The sequence below is a fragment of the Triticum dicoccoides genome, chromosome 4A (assembly GCF_002162155.2).
Source record: "Triticum dicoccoides isolate Atlit2015 ecotype Zavitan chromosome 4A, WEW_v2.0, whole genome shotgun sequence".
In the NCBI taxonomy this organism is placed as follows: domain Eukaryota; kingdom Viridiplantae; phylum Streptophyta; class Magnoliopsida; order Poales; family Poaceae; genus Triticum; species Triticum dicoccoides.
In genome coordinates, this window is record NC_041386.1 from 237,081,499 (window position 1) to 237,102,931 (window position 21,433).

A 21,433-nucleotide genomic window follows, 5' to 3' on the forward strand; every position below is an offset into this window, starting at 1 on the left:
ATGGTGGGGCGGGGGGAGGCAGGAGGTTAGGTCTGGGTAGGCCATGGTTGAGGAGGAGGAACCGTCGCGAAACAAGAGGAAGATGAACAGGTGACAGCGTGCTCCTAACCGTTGGATATTGATTTGATGTAGCAACGCACGGGCACTTAACTAGTAGAAGTAATATACAAGACACCAAGAAATAATTCCTCGAAGGCCTCCAGGAGGCGGGTACTCTAGCATTCGTTATATAGAAGTAATGTACAAGCCACCAAAAAATTATTGGGTTCAACTGAACCCAACAACTATATGTTGGCTCCGCCTCTGGTGACCAGTATAACATCGTAGTTTAGCCCTTTCCTCAACTCCTTAGGGCCCCCTTTAGCCACACTATACGACCAATTACAGAAGCAGAATGCAGTGGGGTGCGGCATGAAAGAAACCAAACCCAATCTCATAAGGACCAGCATCCAAATTTGTCAGAGCAAAACTCCCTTATTGTTCAAATAGTTCGGTCATGTCTATTGTTCAATTTAATTCTGATCACTCATTGATATAACAAGATTTTTCCCCTCCTTTTTTGAGCTTTTTTTTTTGCAGGGACTTTTTGAGCACATTGAATATTCAGACCTTGAAGAACACACTTAGACCATATGTAATAGACCAATAAGCACCAAACAATAAGTACTATGATACAACTATGGAATTGTGGTATCAATACAAAAAATATGTCAGTTTTGGGCCTCAGTGACGAATAAAACTGGGGTGCAAGGAAAATGGACATGTAAGAAGAATGAACAAGAGAAAAACCATCACATAAGAGATTGAGTCATTTATCACAGAGTGACATGAGAAAAGCCTAGGCTCAAGCTAAAAATGTCTCCATGACTGGTATTGACAAATGGACTGAGCCTGGGTTCCTGACAAGTCATAACCGATGTCAAGAGCACTTATACACACCTTAAGGCCACTGGTTGATTTGAACCTGGGATCCTGTCTTGTTTCTTCGCACAAATAGAGTGCACCTTCAACAAAATAAATTGTGGTGCTTCACATGAATGATTCCACAAATTTTAATCATCTGCACTGACGTCCAATTTGATCTTCCAAGTTCAGATGAGTTAGAGAACAGTCCTTAAGTCTGTTTACCAGTGACTGATGGATGATCTTGACAAGTCTGCTTTATAAGTTAACACTGTTAGTAATATTAGCTTGTCTGACGAAGTATACAAAACCATTGAGGAAGGCTACTTGGGCAGGCTGGACTGTATATGGAGAATCTGGAAATAAGAAGTGAATGAAGATTCAGCATTTATTGTCCTATAATGTCAAAATGATTCAAGCCCGTGATTAAAGATATTCATACTTCACAAATGCAGCTTCCCTTCCATTGCCACCTTTTTCACTTGGCAGGATGAACAGAGGAAAGGACCGCCCCAGGGGTTAACCCGTGAATGATGCTTCGGCATGTTGCCATGAACAGAGACACCCTCACCAGGTTTCATCTCCAATTGGCAGACTGCACAATCATGCAGCTTGAACATATTTCCGGTTGGATAGTTTACATTCAACCTGGAAACCAGTTAAAAGTGATAGACTGTACTTTAAGAAATTATTTGCATAGTACATATCCTAGTTAGAAATCTTAATATTGGAAAATACTCATCAAGTATATATGATTTAAAATGAATAAGGACAAAACAATTGTTCAATTTGGGGTAGATACATGAACTTAATAAAAGATAAAAAAATCAGCAAATGTGATTGTTTCAGGAGAATAACCAAATAAGCTGACACAATTTTTTTCTCCGATGCGTAGGAGAGCTGCGCATCATCATATTAAGAAAGAAAGGAGTCTAATAGACTCGTACAAGCCCAATAGGGTAGCGTTTAAATACACAGGATCACCGAGAAAGAAAGAAAGAAACTACTTTGACCATGACCCAAAACCACACAACCTATGGCCAAATCCCCCCGAAGCCCTTTGGCCCCGGCCATACACCACAAATGGGCCCTATGTTGGGGAATGTAGTAATTTCAAAAAAATTCCTACGCACACACAAGATCATGGTGATGCATAGCAACGAGAGGGGAGAGTGTTGTCTACGTACCCTCGTAGACCGAAAGCGGAAGCGTTAGCACAACGCGGTTGATGTAGTCGTACGTCTTCACGATCCGACCGATCCAAGTACCGAACGCACGGCACCTCCGAGTTCAGCACACGTTCAGCTCGATGACGTCCCGCGAACTCCAATCCAGTAGAGCTTCACGGGAGAGTTCCGTCAGCACGACGACGTGGTGACGATGACGATGCTCTACCGTCGCAGGGCTTCGCCTAAGCACCGCTGCGATATGATCGAGGTGGATTATGGTGGAAGGGGGGCACCGCACACGGCTAAGAGATCCAAGGGATCAATTGTTGTGTCTATGGGGTGCCCCCTGCCCCCGTATATAAAGGAGTGGAGGAGGGGGTGGGCCGACCCTCTCTATGGCGCGCCCTAGGGGAGTCCTACTGCCACCGGGAGTAGGATTCCCCCTTTCCTAGTAGAACTAGGAGCCCTTCCAAGTAGTAGAAGTAGGAGGGAAGGAAAGGGAAGGGAAAAGGAGAAGGAAGGAAGGGGGCGCCCCCCTCCATAGTCCAATTCGGACCAGCCCATGGGGAGGGGTGCGGCCACCCTTTGAGGCCTTCCTCTCAATTCCCGTATGGCCCATTAAGGCCCAATACGAATTCCCATAACTCCCCGGTACTCCCGAAAATACCCGAATCACTCGGAACCTTTCCAATCCGAATATAGTCGTCCAATATATCGATCTTTACGTCTCGACCATTTCGAGACTCCTCGTCATGTCCCCGATCTCATCCAGGACTCCGAACTCCTTCGGTACATCAAAACACATAAACTCATAATATAACCGTCATCGAACTTTAAGCGTGCGGACCCTACGGTTCGAAAACTATGTAGACATGACCGAGACACGTCTCCGGTCAATAACCAATAGCGGAACCTGGATGCTCATATTGGCTCCTACATATTCTACGAAGATCTTTATCGGTCAAACCGCATAACAACATGTGTTGTTCCCTTTGTCATCGGTATGTTACTTGCCCGAGATTCAATCGTCGGTATCTCAATACCTAGTTCAATCTCGTTACCGGCAAGTCTCTTTACTCGTTCCGTAACACATCATCCCGCAACTAACTCATTAGTTGTAATGCTTGCAAGGCTTATAGTGATGTGCATTACCGAGTGGGCCTAGAGATACCTCTCCGATAATCGGAGTGTCAAATCCTAATCTCGAAATACGCCAACCCAACAAGTACCTTCAGAGACACCTGTAGAGCACCTTTATAATCACCCAATTACGTTGTGACGTTTGATAGCACACAAAGTGTTCCTCCGGTAAACGGGAGTTGCATAATCTCATAGTCATAGGAACATGTATAAGTCATGAAGAAAGCAATAGCAACAAACTAAACAATCAAGTGCTATGCTAACGAAATGGGTCAAGTCAATCACATCATTCTCTAATGATGTGACCCCGTTAATCAAATGACAACTCATGTCTATGGCTAGGAAACTTAACCATCTTTGATTCAACGAGCTAGTCAAGTAGAGGCATACTAGTGACATACTGTTTGTCTATATATTCACACATGTATTATGTTTCCGGTTAATACAATTCTAGCATGAATAATAAACATTTATCATGATATAAGGAAATAAATAATAACTTTATTATTGCCTCTAGGGCATATTTCCTTCAGTCTCCCACTTGCACTAGAGTCAATAATCTAGTTCACATCGCCATGTGATTTAACATCAATAGTTTACTTTACCATGTGATTAACACCCATAGTTCACATCGTCATGTGTCCGACACACAAAGGGTTTACTCGAGTCAATAATCTAGTTCACATCGCTATGTGATTAATACCCAAAGAGTACTAAGGTGTGATCATGTTTTGCTTGTGAGAGAAGTTTAGTCAACGGGTCTGCCACATTCAGATCCGTAAGTATTTTGCAAATTTCTATGTCAACAATGCTCTGCACGGAGCTACTCTAGCTAATTGCTCCCACTTTCAACATGTATACATATTGAGATTTAGAGTCATCTGGATCAGTGTCAAAATTTGCATCGACATAACCCTTTACGATGAACCTTTTTGTCACCTCCATAATCGAGAAACATATCCTTATTCCATTAAGGATAATTTTGACCGCTGTCCAGTGATCTACTCCTAGATCACTATTATACTCCCTTGCCAAAAATAGTGTAGGGTATACAATAGATCTGGTACACAGCATGGCATATTTTATAGAACCTATGGCTGAGGCATAGGGAATGACTTTCATTCTCTCTCTATCTTTTGCCATGGTCGGGTTTTGAGTCTTACTCAACTTCACACCTTGTAACACATGCAAGAACTCCTTCTTTGACTATTCCATTTTGAACTACTTTAAAATCTTGTCAAGGTATGTACTCATTGAAAAAACTTATCAAGCATCTTGATCTATCTCTATAGATCTTGATGCTTAATATGTAAGCAGCTTCACCGAGGTCTTTCTTTGAAAAACTCCTTTCAAACATTCCTTTATGCTTTGCAGAATAATTCTACATTATCTCCGATCAATAATATGTCATTCAGATATACTTATCAGAAATGTTGTAGTGCTCCCACTCACTTTCTTGTAAATACAGGCTTCACCGCAAGTCTGTATAAAACTATATGCTTTGATCAACTTATCAAAGTGTATATTGCAACTCCGAGATGCTTGCACCAGTCCATAGATGGATCGCTGGAGCTTGCATATTTTTTAGTACCTTTAGGATTGACAAAACCTTCTGGTTACATCATATACAACTCTTCTTTAATAAATCCATTAAGGAATGCAGTTTTGTTTATCCATTTGCCAGATTTCATAAAATGTGGCAATTGCTAACATGATTCGGACAGACTTAAGCATAGATACGAGTGAGAAACTCTCATCGTAGTCAACACCTTGAACTTGTCGAAAACCTTTTGCGACAATTCTAGCTTTGTAGATAGTAACACTACTATCAGCGTCTGTCTTCCTCTTGAAGATCCATTTAATCTCAATGGCTCACCAATCAACGGGCAAGTCAATCAAAGTCCATACTTTGTTCTTATACATGGATCCCATCTCAGATTTCATGGTCTTAAACCATTTTGCGGAATCTGGGCTCATCATTGCTTCCTCATAGTTCGTAGGCTCGTCATGGTCAAGTAACATGACCTCTAGAACAGGATTACCGTACCACTCTCGTGCGGATCTCACTCTGGTTTATCTACGAGGTTCGGTAGCAACTTGATCTGAAGTTACATGATCATCATCATTAGCTTCCTCACTAATTGGTGTAGTAGTCACAGGAACATATTTCTGATATGAACTACTTTCCAATAAGGGAGCAGGTACAGTTGCCTCATCAAGTTCTACTTTCCTCCCACTCACTTATTTCGAGAGAAACTCCTTCTCTAGAAAAGATCCATTCTCAGCTATGAATAACTTGCCTTCGGATCTATGATAGAAGGTGTACCCAACATTTTATTTTGGGTATCCTATGAAGACGCACTTCTCCAATTTGGGTTTGAGCTTATCAGGTTGAAACTTTTTCGCATAAGCATTGCAACCTCAAATTTTAAGAAACGACAGCTTAGGTTTCTTGCCAAACCATAGTTCGTACGGTGTCGTCTCAACAGATTTAGATGGTGCCCTATTTAATGTGAATGTAGATGTCTCTAATGCATAACCCCAAGACGATAGCGGTAAATCAGTAAGAGACGTCATAGATCGCACCATATCTAATAAAGCACAGTTACGATGTTCGGACACACCATTACACTGTGGTGTTCCAGGTGGCGTGAGTAGTGAAACTATTTCACATTGTTTTAACTGAAGGCCAAACTCTTAACTCAAATATTTTACCTCTGCGATCATATTGTAGAAACTTTTATTTTCTTGTCACGATGATTCTCCACTTCACTCTGAAATTCTTTGAACTTTTCAAATGTTTCAGACTTGTATTTCATTAAGTAGATATACCCATATCTGCTCAAATCATCTGTGAAGGTCAGAAATAACGATACTTGTCGTGAGCCTTAACATTCATCAGACAACATACATCAGTATGTATTATTTCCAATAAGTCAGTTGCTTGCTCCATTGTTCCGGAGAACGGAGTCTTAGTCATCTTGCCCATGAGGCACGGTTCGCAAGCATCAACTGATTCATAATCAAGTGATTCCAAAATCCCATCAGCATAGATTTTCTTCATGCGCTTTACACCAATATGACCTAAACGGCAGTGCCACAAATAAGTTGCACTATCATTATTAACTTTGCATCTTTTGGTGTCAATATTATGAATATGCGTATCACTAAGATTGAGATCCAATGAACCATTTTCATTGGGTGTGTAACCATATAAGGTTTTATTCATGTAAACAGAACAACAATTTATTCTCTTACTTAAATAAATAATTGTATTGCAATAAACATGATCAAATCATATTCATGCTCAACGCAAACACCAAATAACACTTATTTAGGTTCAACACTAATCCCGAAAGTATAGGGAGTGTGCGATGATGATCATATCAATCTTGGAACCACTTCCAACACACATCGTCACTTCACCCTTAACTAGTCTATGTTCATTCTGCAACCCCCGTTTCGAGTTACTACTCTTAGCAACTGAACCAGTATCAAATACCGAGGGGTTGCTACGAACACTAGTAAAATACACATCAATAATCTGTATATCAAATATACCTTTGGTCACTTTGCCATCCTTCTTATCCGCCAAATACTTGGGATAGTTTCGCTTCCAGTGACCAGTCCCTTTGTAGTAGAAGCACTTAGTCTCAGGCTTAGGACCAGACTTGGGTTTCTTCACTTGAGCAGCAACTTGCTTGCCGTTCTTCTTGAAGTTCCCCTTCTTCCCTTTGCCCTTTTCTTGAAACTAGTAGTCTTGTCTACCATCAACACTTGATATTTTTTTTGATTTCTACCTTCGTCGATTTCAGCATTATGAAGAGCTTGAGAATCATTTCCTTTATCCCTTGCACATCATAGTTCATCACGAAGTTCTACTAACTTGGTGATGGTGACTAGAGAATTCTGTCAATCACTATTTTATCTGGAAGATTAACTCCCACTTGATTCAAGAGATTGTAGTACCCAGACAATCTGAGCACATGCTCACTGCTTGAGCTATTCTCCTCCATCTTTTAGGTATAGAACTTGTTGGAGACTTCATATCTCTCAACTCGGGTATTTGCTTGAAATATTAACTTCAACTCCTGGAACATCTCATATGGTCCATGCCGTTCAAAACGTCTTTGAAGTCCCGATTCTAAGCCGTTTAAGCATGGTGCACTAAATTATCAAGTAGTCATCATATTGAGCTAGCCAAATGTTCATAACATCTGCATCTGCTCCTGCAATAGGTTTGTCACCTAGTGGTGCACCAAAGACATAATTCTTCTGTGCAGCAATGAGGATAAACCTCAGATCACGGATCCAATCCACATCATTGCTACTAACATCTTTCAACTTAGTTTTCTCTAGGAACATATCAAAAATAAAACAGGGGAGCTAAACGCGAGCTATCGATCTACAACATAGATATGCTAATACTACCAGGACTAAGTTCATGATAAATTAAAGTTCAATTAATCATATTACTTAAGAACTCCCACTTAGACAGATATCCCTCTAATCCTCTAAGTGATCACGTGATCCAAATCAACTAAACCATGTCCGATCATCACGTGAGATGGAGTAGTTTCAATGGTGAACATCACTATGTTGATCATATCTACTATATGATTCACGCTCGACCTTTCAGTCTCCGTGTTCCGAGCCCATATCTGTTATATGCTAGGCTTGTCAAGTTTAACCTGAGTATTCCGCGTGTGCAACTGTTTTGCACCCGTTGTATTTGAACGTAGAGCCTATCACACCCGATCATCACGTGGTATCTCAGCACGAAGAACTTTCACAACGGTGCATACTCAGGGAGAACACTTATACTTTGATAATTTAGTGAGGGATCATCTTATAATGCTACCGTCAATCAAAGCAAGATAAGATGCATAAACGATAAACATCACAGGCAATCAATATAAGTGATATGATATGGCCATCATCATCTTGTACTTGTGATCTCCATCTCCGAAGTACTGTCATGATCACCATCGTCACCGGCGCGACACCTTGATATCTACCATAGCATCGTTGTCATCTCGCCAATCTTATGCTTCCATGACTATCGCTACCGCTTAGTGATAAAGTAAAGTATTACAGCGCGATTGCATTGCATACAATAAAGCGACAACCATATAGCTCCTGCCAGTTGCCGATAACTCGGTTACAAAACATGATCGTCTCATACAATAAAATTTAGCATCATGTCTTGACCATATCACATCACAACATGCCCTGCAAAAACAAGTTAGACGTCCTCTACTTTGTTGTTGCAAGTTTTACGTGGCTGCTACGGGCTGAGCAAGAACCGTTCTTACCTACGCATCAAAACCACAATGATAGTTTGTCAAGTTGGTGCTGTTTTAACCTTCGCAAGGACCGGGTGTAGCCACACTCGGTTCAACTAAAGTTGGAGAAACTGACACCCGCTACTCACCTGTGTGCATAGCACGGCGGTAAAACCAGTCTCGCGTAAGCGTACGTGTAATGTCGGTCTGGGCCGCTTCATCGAACAATACCGCCGAACCAAAGTATGAGATGCTGGTAAGCAGTATGACTTATATCGCCCACAACTCACTTGTGTTCTACTCGTGCATATGACATCTACGCATAAAACCTAGGCTCGGATGCCACTGTTGGGGAACGTAGTAATTTCAAAAAAAATTCCTACGCACACGCAAGATCATGGTGATGCATAGCAACGAGAGGGGAGAGTGTTGTCTACGTACCCTCGTAGACCGAAAGCGGAAGCGTTAGCACAACACGGTTGATGTAGTCGTACGTCTTCACGATCCGACCGATCCAAGTACCGAACGCACGGCACCTCCGAGTTCAGCACACATTCAGCTCGATGACGTCCCGCGAACTCCAATCCAGTAGAGCTTCACGGGAGAGTTCCGTCAGCACGACGACGTGGTGACAATGACGATGTTCTACCGTCGCAGGGCTTCACCTAAGCACTGCTACGATATGATCGAGGTGGATTATGGTGGAAGGGGGCACCGCACACGGCTAAGAGATCCAAGGGATCAATTGTTGTGTCTATGGGGTGCCCCCTACCCCCATATATAAAGGAGTGGAGGAGGGGGAGGGTCGGCCCTCTCTATGGCGCGCCCTAGGGGAGTCCTACTGCCACCGGGAGTAGGATTCCCCCTTTCCTAGTAGAACTAGGAGCCCTTCCAAGTAGTAGGAGTAGGAGGGAAGGAAAGGGAAGGGAAAAGGAGAAGGAATGAAGGGGGTGCCCCCTCCCTAGTCCAATTCAGACCAGCCCATGGGGAGGGGTGCGGCCACCCTTTGAGGCCTTGCTCTCCTTTCCCGTATGGCCCATTAAGGCCCAATACGAATTCCCGTAACTCCCCGGTACTCCTGAAAATACCCGAATCACTCGGAACCTTTCCGATGTCCGAATATAGTCGTCCAATATATCGATCTTTATGTCTCAACCATTTCGAGACTCCTCGTCATGTCCCCGATCTCATCCGAGACTCCTAACTCCTTCGATACATCAAAACACATAAACTCATAATATAACCGTCATCGAACTTTAAGCGTGCGGACCCTACGGGTTCGAGAACTATGTAGACATGACCGAGTCACGTCTCCGGTCAATAACCAATAGCGGAACCTGGATGCTCATATTGGCTTCTACATATTCTACGAAGATCTTTATCGGTCAAACCGCATAACAACATACGTTCTTCCCTTTGTCATCGGTATGTTACTTGCCCGAGATTCGATCGTCGGTATCTCAATACCTAGTTCAATCTCGTTACCGGCAAGTCTCTTTACTCGTTCCGTAACACATCATCCCGCAACTAACTCATTAGTTGCAATGCTTGCAAGGCTTATAGTGATGTGCATTACCGAGTGGGCCTAGAGATACCTCTCTGACAATCGGAGTGTCAAATCCTAATCTCAAAATACGCCATCCCAACAAGTACCTTCGGAGACACCTGTAGAGCACCTTTATAATCACCCAGTTACGTTGTGACGCTTGGTAGCACACAAAGTGTTCCTCCGGTAAACGGGAGTTGCATAATCTCATAGTCATAGGAACATGTATAAGTCATGAAGAAAGCAATAGCAACAAACTAAACGATCAAGTGCTATGCTAATGGAATGGGTCAAGTCAATCACATCATTCTCTAATGATGTGATCCCGTTAATCAAATGACAACTCATGTCTATGGCTAGGAAACTTAACCATCTTTGATTCAACGAGCTAGTCAAGTAGAGGCATACTAGTGACATACTGTTTGTCTATGTATTCACACATGTATTACGTTTCCGGTTAATACAATTCTAGCATGAATAATAAACATTTATCATGATATAAGGAAATAAATAATAACTTTATTATTGCCTCTAGGGCATATTTCCTTCACCCCATCCCTAAGGTTCTGCATAATTAAACTACGACGAGGAAGAGCCCCCTCAAAAACACATCCATACCTATGCTTCCAAATCCACCAAGCTACCAACACGACTAAAGAATCGAAACCCTTGCAGTGTTGTCGAACCGCTTGCTGCCTTGCTTGGCGCCACCAATCAGTAAACGCAAGATCATTTGGCCTTGCAGTGTGCTGTGTAACCCAACCAAGGACAACACAGAGAACCAAACTTCTCTAGAGAACACGCATGCAGTGAGCAAGTGTTATATGGTTTCCTCCTGGTCATAGAGCACACATTTTTCAGGGTGGTCAAGACCTCGACGAGCCAATCGATCAGCAGTCCAACATCGATTTAGAGAGGCCAACTAAATGAAAAATTTGCAGAGAGGTGGGGCCCAAGTTTCCCAAATTCCTTCCGTGGCTCAAAATCAATAGCCCCTAAGAAGAAACGATGATAGGCTGATCTGATCGTGAGCTCTCCTGAATAAGTTGACACATTCACCTACATCTATTGACAAATGAAAGTAACATGACAGGAATGCACTAGCAAGTGTCAGTGACACCTAAGAGGACATCTCCGGGACATATATGATAACACCATTATAGTATACTGATGCATGTTCCCAATATACTCTTCTAGGACAAACTTCAAAATTCTACAGTGTATTACAGTAATGCTAACCTTTGAGCAAGCATTGCAGACCCCTCTTCGTATAGTTCCTCTACAACATCAGGTTCAAAACACCCATTGTCTGTCTGTTCTTCAGACAATTCATCTGAGGGCCTCCTGTTGGGGAACGTTGCAGAAAACAAAAATTTTCCTACGGTTTCACCAAGATCCATCTATGAGTTCATCAAGCAACGAGTGATTAGATGCATCTACGTACCTTGTAGATCGCGAGCGGAAGCGTTCAAAGAACGGGGATGAGGTAGTCGTACATGACGTGATCCAAATCACCGGAGATCCTAGCACCGAACGGACGGCACCTCCGCGTTCAACACACGTATGAAACAGCCACGTCTCCTCCTTCTTGATCCAGCAAGGGGGAAGGAGAGGTTGAAGGAGATGGCACCAGCAGCAGCACGACGGCGTGGTGTTGATGGAGCTGCAGTACTCCGGCAGGGCTTCGCCAAGCACTATGGAGGAGGAGGAGGTGTTGGAGAGCGAGAGGGAGGCAACCAAAGGCGTGGATGAAAAGCCCTCCTTCCCCCACTATATATAGGAGGGCCAAGGGGGGGGGGGCGCCGGCCCTAGGAGATCCAATCTCCTAGAGGGGCGGCGGCCAAGGGAGGTTTCCCTCCCCCCCAAGGCACCTACGGTGCCTTCCACTAGTGGGACTCCTCCCATATGAAAACCCTAGGCGCATGGGCCTATTGGGGCTGGTGCCCTTGGCCCATGTAGGCCAAGGCGCAACCCCTCTAGCCCATGTGGCCCCCGGGGCAGGTGGCCCCACCCGGTGGGCCCCCGGGACCCTTCCGGTGGTCCCGGTACAATACTGATAACCCCGAAACTTGTCCCGATGGCCGAAATAGCACTTCCTATATATAATTCTTCACCTCGGACCATTCCGGAACTCCTCGTGACGTCCGAGATCTCATCCGGGACTCCGAACAACATTCGGGTTACTGCATATACATATCCCTACAACCCTAGCGTCACCGAACCTTAAGTGTGTAGACCCTATGGGTTCGGGAGATATGTAGACATGACCGAGATGACTCTCCGGTCAATAACCAACAGCGGGATCTGGATACCCATGTTGGCTCCCACATACTCCACGATGATCTCATCGGATGAACCACGATGTCGAGGATTCAAGCAACCCCGTATACAATTCCCTTTGTTAATCGGTATGTTACTTGCCCGAGATTCGATCGTCGGTATCCCAATACCTCGTTCAATCTCGTTACCGGCAAGCACTTTACTCGTACCGTAATGCATGATCCAGTGACCAGACACTTGGTCACTTTGAGCTCATTATGATGATGCATTACCGAGTGGGCCCAGTGATACCTCTCCGTCTCACGGAGTGACAAATCCCAGTCTTGATCCGTGTCAACCCAACAGACACTTTCGGAGATACCTGTAATGCACCTTTATAGTCACCCAGTTACGTTGTGACGTTTGGTACACCCAAAGCACTCCTACGGTATCCCGGAGTTACACGATCTCATGGTCAAAGGAAAAGATACTTGACATTGGAAAACTCTAGCAAACGAACTATACGATCTTCTGCTATGTTTAGGATTGGGTCTTGTCCATCACATCATTCTCCTAATGATGTGATCCCGTTATCAATGACATCCGATGTCCATAGTCAGGAAACCATGACTATCTGTTGATCAATGAGCTAGTCAACTAGAGGCTTACTAGGGACATGTTGGTGTCTATTATTCACACGTGTATTACGATTTCCGTATAATACAGTTATAGCATGAATAAAGACAATTATCATGAACAAAGAAATATAATAATGATACTTTTATTATTGCCTCTAGGGCATATTTCCAACAGTCTCCCACTTGCACTAGAGTCAATAATCTAGTTACATTGTTATGAATCGAACACCCATGGAATTCTGGTGTTGCTCATGTTTTGCCCTAGGGAGAGGTTTAGTCAACGGATCTGCTACATTCAGGTCCGTATGTACTTTACAAATCTCTATGTCTCCATCTTGAACATTTTCACGAATGGAGTTGAAGCGACGCTTGATGTGCCTTGTCTTCTTGTGAAACCTGGGCTCCTTGGCAAGTGCAATAGCTCCAGTGTTGTCACAGAAGAGTTTGATTGGCCCCGACGCATTGGGTATGACTCCTAGGTCGGTGATGAACTCCTTCACCCATATTGCTTCATGTGCTGCCTCCGAGGCTGCCATGTACTCCGCTTCACATGTAGATCCCGCCACGACGCTCTGCTTGCAGCTGCACCAGCTCACTGCTCCACCATTCAACATATACACGTATCCGGTTTGTGACTTTGAGTCATCCAGATCTATGTCGAAGCTAGAGTCGACGTAACCCTTTACGACGAGCTCTTCGTCACCTCCATAAACGAGAAACATGTCCTTTGTCCTTTTCAGGTACTTCAGGATATTCTTGACCGCTGTCCAGTGTTCCTTGCTGGGATTACTTTGGTACCTTCCTACCAAACTTACGGCAAGGTTTACATGAGGTCTGGTACACAGCATGACATACATAATAGATCCTATGGCTGAAGCATAGGGGATGACACTCATCTCTTCTTTATCTTTTGCCGTGGTCGGGCATTGAGCCGAGCTCAATCTCACACCTTGCAAAACAGGCAAGAACCCTTTCTTGGACTGATCCATTTTGAACTTCTTCAAAATCTTATCAAGGTATGTTCTTTGTGAAAGACCTATGAGGCGTCTCGATCTATCCCTATAGATCTTGATGCCTAATATATAAGCAGCTTCACCAAGGTCCTTCATTTAAAAACTCTTATTCAAGTAGGCCTTGATGCTGTCCAAGAGTTCTATATCATTTCCCATCAAAAGTATGTCATCTACATATAGTATGAGAAATGCTACAGAGCTCCCACTCACTTCCTTGTAAACGCAGGCTTCTCCATAAGTCTGCGTAAACCCAAACGCTTTGATCATCTCATCAAAGCGAATGTTCCAACTCCGAGATGCTTGCACCAGCCCATAAATCGAGCGTTGGAGCTGGCACACCTTGTCAGCATTCTTAGGATCGACAAAACCTTTCGGCTGCATCATATACAATTCTTCCTTAAGGAAACCATTAAGGAATGCCGTTTTGACGTCCATTTGCCATATTTCATAATCATAAAATGCGGCAATTGCTAACATGATTCGGACGGACTTTAGCTTCGCTACCGGTGAGAAAGTCTCATCGTAGTCAACCCCTTGAACTTGTCGATAACCCTTAGCGACAAGCCGAGCTTTATAGATGGTCACATTACCATCCGCGTCTGTCTTCTTCTTAAAGATCCATTTATTTTCTATGGCTCGCCGCTCAACGGGCAAGTCAGTCAAAGTCCATACTTCGTTTTCATACATGGATCCTATCTCGGATTTCATGGCTTCTAGCCATTTGTCGGAATCCGGGCCCGCCATCGCTTCTTCATAGTTCGAAGGTTCACCGTTGTCTAACAACATGATTTCCAAGATAGGGTTGCCGTACCACTCTGGTGCGGAACGTGTCCTTGTGGACCTTCGAATTTCAGTAGGAGCTTGATCAGAAGTATCTTGATCATCATCATTAACTTCCTCTCTAGTCGGTGCAGGCACCTCAGGAACATTTTCTTGAGTTGCGCCATTTTTCGGTTCAAGAGGTAATACTTCATCAAGTTCTACTTTCCTCCCACTTACTTCTTTCGAGAGAAACTCTTTCTCCAGAAAGAATCCATTCTTGGCAACAAAGATCTTGCCTTCGGATCTGAGGTAGAAGGCATACCCAACAGTTTCTTTAGGGTATCCTATGAAGACGCACCTTCCGACTTGGGTTCGAGCTTTTCAGGTTGAAGTTTCTTGACATAAGCATCGCATCCCCAAACTTTTAGAAACGACAACTTAGGTTTCTTACCAAACCATAATTCAAACGGTGTCGTCACAACGGATTTCGACGGAGCCCTATTTAAAGTGAATGCGGCAGTCTCTAAAGCATACCCCCAAAAAGATAGCGGTAAATCGGCAAGAGACATCATAGATCGTACCATATCTAATAGAGTGCGATTACGACGTTCGGACACACCATTACACTGAGGTGTTCCAGGCGGCGTGAGTTGTGAAACTATTCCACATTTTCTTAAGTGTGTGCCAAATTCGTGACTCAAGTATTCTCCTCCACGATCTGATCGTAGAAACTTGATTTTCCTGTCACGTTGATTCTCAACCTCACTCTGAAATTCCTTGAACTTTTCAAAGGTTTCAGACTTGTGTTTCATTAAGTAGACATACCCATATCTACTCAAGTCATCAGTGAGGGTGAGAACATAACGATAGCCACCGCGAGCCTCAACACTCATTGGACCGCACACATCAGTATGTATGATTTCCAATAAGTTGGTTGCTCGCCCCATTGTTCCTGAGAACGGAGTCTTGGTCATCTTACCCATGAGGCATGGTTCGCACGTGTCAAATGATTCATAATCAAGAGACTCTAAAAGTCCATCTGCATGGAGCTTCTTCATGCGTTTGACACCTATGTGACCAAGGCGGCAGTGCCACAAGTATGTGGGACTATCATTATCGACCTTACATCTTTTGGTACTCACACTATGAATATTTGTAGCATTACGCTCGAGATTCATTAAGGATAAACCATTCACCATAGGAGCATGACCATAAAACATATCTCTCATATAAATGGAACAACCATTATTCTTGGATTTAAATGAGTAGCCATCTCGAATTAAACGAGATCCCGATACAATGTTCATGCTCAAAGCTGGCACTAAATAACAATTATTAAGGTTTAAAACTAATCCCGAAGGTAAATATAGAGGTAGTGTGCCGACGGCGATCACATTGATCTTGGAACCATTCCCGACGCGCATCGTCACCTCGTCCTTTGCCAGTCTCCGCTTATTCCGCAGCCCCTGCTTTGAGTTACAAATGTGAGCAACTGCACCGGTATCAAATACCTAGGAGCTACTACGGGTACTAGTAAGGTACACATCAATTACATGTATATCATATATACCTTTTGTTTTGCCGGCCTTCTTGTCCGCTAAGTATTTGGGGCAGTTCTGCTTCCAGTGACCACTTCCCTTGCAATAAAAGCACTCAGTCTCGGGTTTGGGTCCATTCTTTGGCTTCTTCCCAGTAGCTTGCTTACCGGGCGCGGCAACTCCCTTGCCGTCCTTCTTGAAGTTCTTTTTACCCTTGCCCTTCTTGAACTTAGTGGTTTTATTGACCATCAACACTTGATGTTCTTTCTTGACTTCTACCTCTGCTGATTTCAGCATTGCAAATACCTCAGGAATGGTCTTTTCCATCCCCTGCATATTGAAATTCATCACAAAGCTCTTGTAGCTTGGTGGAAGCGACTGGAGGATTCTGTCAATGACCGCATCATCCGGGAGATTAACTCCCAGCTGAGTCAAGTGGTTATGTAACCCAGACATAGTGAGTATCTGCTCACTGACAGAACTATTTTCCTCCATCTTACAGCTAAAGAATTTGTCGGAGACTTCATATCTCTCGACCCGGGCATGAGCTTGAAAAACCATTTTCAGCTCTTCGAACATCTCATATGCTCCATGTCTCTCAAAACGCTTTTGGAGCCCCAGCTCTAAGCTGTAAAGCATGCCGCACTGAACGAGGGAGTAGTCATCGGTACGTGCCTGCCAAGCGTTCATAACGTCTTGGTTCTGTGGAACGAGTGGATCACCTAGCGGTGCTTGTAGGACATAATCTTTCTTGGAAGCTATGAGGATGATCCTCAGGATCCGGACCCAGTCCGTATAGTTGCTGCCATCGTCTTTCAGCTTGGTTTTTTCTAGGAACGCGTTGAAGTTGAGGACTACGTTGTCCATTTGATCTACAAGACATATTGCAAAGATTTTTAGACTAAGTTCATGATAATAAAGTTCATCTAATCAAATTATTCAATGAACTCCCACTTAGATAGACATCCCTCTGCTAGTCATCTAAGTATAACATGATCCGAGTCAACTAGGCCGTGTCCGATCATCACGTGAGACGGACTAGTCAACGTCGGTGAACATCTTCATGTTGATCGTATCTTCTATACGACTCATGCTCGACCTTTCGGTCTTCTGTGTTCCGAGGCCATGTCTATACACATGCTAGGCTCGTCAAGTCAACCTAAGTGTTTTGCATTTGTAAATCTGTCTTATACCCGTTGTATGTGAACGTAAGAATCAAACACCCGATCATCACGTGGTGCATTGAAACAACGAACTGTCGCAACGGTGCACAGTTAGGGGGAACACTTTCTTGAAATTATTATGAGGGATCATCTTATTTACTACCGTCGTTCTAAATAAACAAGATGCAAAACATGATAAACATCAAATGCAATCAAATAATAATAGTGACATGATATGGCCAATATCACATAGCTCCTTTGATCTCCATCTTGGGGCTCCATGATCATCTTGTCACCGGCATGACACCATGATCTCCATCATCATGATCTCCATCATTGTGTCTCCATGAAGTTGCTCGCCAACTATTACTTCTACTGCTATGGCTAACGCGTTTAGCAATAAAGTAAAGTAATTTACATGGCGTTTCTCAATGACACGCAGGTCATACAAAATAAAGACAACTCCTATGGCTCCTGCCGGTTGTCATACTCATCGACATGCAAGTCGTGATTCCTATTACAATAGCATGAACAACTCATACATCACATATATATCATTCATTATCCATCACAACTTTGGCCATATCATATCACAAAGCACTTGCTGCAAAAACAAGTTAGACGTCCTCTAATTGTTGTTGCAAGTTTTACGTGGCTGAAGTAGGGTTCTAGCAAGAACGTTTTCTTACCTACGTGAAAGCCACAACGTGATTTGTCAACTTCTATTTACCCTTCATAAGGACCCTTTTCATCAAATCCGCTCCAACTAAAGTAGGAGAGACAGACACCCGCCAACCACCTTATGCAACTAGTGCATGTTAGTCGGTGGAACCAGTCTCACGTAAGCGTACGTGTAAGGTTGGTCCGGGCCGATTCATCGCACAATACCGTTGAAGCAAGATAAGACTAGTAGCGGCAAGAAAGTTGACAACATCAACACCCACAACAAATTGTGTTCTACTCGTGCAAGAGAACTACGCATAGACCTAGCTCATGATGCCACTGTTGGGGAACGTTGCAGAAAACAAAAATTTTCCTACGGTTTCACCAAGATCCATCTATGAGTTCATCAAGCAACGAGTGATTAGATGCATTTACGTACCTTGTAGATTGCGAGCGGAAGCGTTCAAAGAACGGGGATGAGGTAGTCGTACACGACGTGATCCAAATCACCGGAGATCCTAGCACCGAACGGACGGCACCTTCGCGTTCAACACACGTACGGAACAGCCATGTCTCCTCCTTCTTGATCCAGCAAGGGGGAAGGAGAGGTTGAGGGAGATGGCACCAGGAGCAGCACGACGGCGTGGTGTTGATGGAGCTGTAGTACTCCGGCAGGGCTTCGCCAAGCACTATGGAGGAGGAGGAGGTGTTGGAGAGCGAGAGGGAGGCAACCAAAGGCGTGGATGAAAAGCCCTCCTTCCCCCACTATATAGGAGGGCCAAGGGGGGGGGGGCGCCGGCCCTAGGAGATCCAATCTCCTGGGGGGCGGCGGCCAAGGGAGGTTTCCCTCCCCCCCAAGGCACCTAGGGTGCCTTCCACTAGTGGGACTCCTCCCATATGGAAACCCTAGGCGCATGGGCCTATTGGGGCTGGTGCCCTTGGCCCATGTAGGCCAAGGCGCAAACCCTCTAGCCCATGTGGCCCCCGGGGCAGGTGGCCCCACCCGGTGGGTCCCCGGGACCCTTCCGGTGGTCCCGGTACAATACCGATAACCCCGAAACTTGTCCCGATGGCCGAAATAGCACTTCCTATATATAATTCTTCACCTCCGGACCATTCCGGAACTCCTCGTGATGTCCGGGATCTCATCCGGGACTCCGAACAACATTCGGGTTACTGCGTATACATATCCCTACAACCCTAGCGTCACCGAACCTTAAGTGTGTAGACCCTACGGGTTCGGGAGATATGTAGACATGACCGAGACGACTCTCCGGTCAATAACCAACAGCGGGATCTGGATACCCATGTTGGCTCCCACATACTCCATGATGATCTCATCGGATGAACCACGATGTCGAGGATTCAAGCAACCCCTTATACAATTCCCTTTGTCAATCGGTATGTTACTTGCCTGAGATTCGATCGTCGGCATCCCAATACCTCGTTCAATCTCGTTATCGGCAAGTCACTTTACTCGTACCGTAATGCATGATCCAGTGACCAGACACTTGGTCACTTTGAGCTCATTATGATGATGCATTACCGGGTGGGCCCAGTGATACCTCTCCGTCTCACGGAGTGACAAATCCCAGTCTTGATCCGTGTCAACCCAACAGACACTTTCGGAGATACCTGTAATGCACCTTTATAGTCACCCAGTTACGTTGTGACGTTTGGTACACCCAAAGCACTCCTACGGTATCCGGGAGTTACACGATCTCATGGTCAAAGGAAAAGATACTTGACATTGGAAAACTCTAGCAAACGAACTATACGATCTTGTGCTATGTTTAGGATTGGGTCTTGTCCATCACATCATTCTCCTAATGATGTGATCCCGTTATCAATGACATCCAATGTCCATAGTCAGGAAACCATGACTATCTGTTGATCAACGAGCTAGTCAACTAGAGGCTTACTAGGGACATGTTGGTGTCTATTATTCACACGTGTATTACGATTTCCGGATAATACAGTTATAGTATGAATAAAGACAATTATCATGAACAAAGAAATATAATAATGATACTTTTATTATTGCCTCTAGGGCATATTTCCAACACCTCCATCGGAATAATGCTTTGATGCCTCCTTTCACATGCCTCTTCAATGGAGGGCTTAGCTTTTCTGGAGGTAATATGTCGACTACTATGCAGGTAGTATCATCTCGTAGTCCTTTTGAGCTCACAGCTTCCTAGATAAGATAATGGCTTATAAGTGTACCAAGATATGCACTATGCCAGGAAGGGATACACCTGCCTGTAATAAAATTTCAGTACTTTAACAACTCGATTCGCAGCAGCTTCAGCTGGCAGCCCCCTGGTGTAGTTCAGGGCTTCTTGAAAGCGCAATGCATCCCACACACCATCACTAGCAATGACAAGCCGCCCTCCGGCATTGGATAGCTGCAATAAGTTTGGATGCATCAAATCTCAGATCTATTATGATCGCAAGAATTAGCTGTTTTAATCTAAGAAATCATTGGTCTTTATATGGTATTATTGGTGTCAGATATTATTTATAACATGACAGAATCTTTTCCACACATGGCCGCATGCATCATCATGATGTAGAGGCCGGGGGTACGCCTCCATTTCAAAAAAAAACTTGCTTCACATGGGGGACAGGAACTATGTATTCTCCAACGTCGGTATCACCAATTGACCTTGACAAACACAATCCGCCTGGCCAACATCTTAGTGGACCGATCTGAATAATGATTGCAGAGGGAAAAAGTGAAATAAAAATAGTCACTGGAACTACATTTACAGTACGGTATATCCAAGGAAAGAAAAAATATATAAACAGCCTAGGAGACAGTTGTTAACTTGGTAACTGACAAACATACACAAATGAAAATAACATACCCCAGCACCTCTAGCAACATTTATTCTCCCAACTTCGCCACCACTTGCTGTTACACGCTCCACCCTGTAGTCATGGACCTTAGTTTAATCACAAAGCTAAGGATATTACATGAATGCAACAAAGCCTCGATGTATGAACATACTCCTCCTCATTGGCATCCAGGCGGTGATCAGCAGACAAGAAGTAAACTGAACCTTCAGCAGATTCTAGAATACAACGCGAATCACCAACTGATGCTACAGTGACAACCCATCCATCTATTATAACATAAGTCACCGTGATTCCTGAGCGTGCAGCTGAAAACAATGTTGCAGTCAATTCACACTGCAGAGCAACAATACTGATGATACTATGCAATATAAGCAGCTAAAAATCATAAAGGTACCATCAATGCAGCAAACAGTAATATGTTTAGCTTTGCAAAGATCACCCAGACATTGATAACTACTTTTTTATTATGGATGATAAATATGTATACCTTAT

At 43.9% G+C, this 21,433-nt stretch overlaps 1 protein-coding gene across 1 annotated transcript in view; it reads right to left on the reverse strand.

Annotated features, from left to right (window-relative positions):
• Positions 1 to 1,346: 1,346 nt before the first annotated feature.
• The window catches only part of LOC119285715 (probable protein phosphatase 2C 12), a 29,946-nt gene continuing 9,859 nt past the window's right edge, over positions 1,347 to 21,433 (reverse strand). Inside the window, exons 4-10 of the mRNA XM_037565041.1 lie at positions 21,093 to 21,246; positions 20,950 to 21,013; positions 20,690 to 20,791; positions 20,362 to 20,487; positions 20,146 to 20,276; positions 11,283 to 11,384; positions 1,347 to 1,551 (exon numbers count right to left, since the gene is read on the reverse strand). Of these exons, the coding sequence (XP_037420938.1) occupies positions 1,347 to 1,551; positions 11,283 to 11,384; positions 20,146 to 20,276; positions 20,362 to 20,487; positions 20,690 to 20,791; positions 20,950 to 21,013; positions 21,093 to 21,246 (884 nt within the window). The remainder of the gene's footprint in view (positions 1,552 to 11,282; positions 11,385 to 20,145; positions 20,277 to 20,361; positions 20,488 to 20,689; positions 20,792 to 20,949; positions 21,014 to 21,092; positions 21,247 to 21,433) is intronic.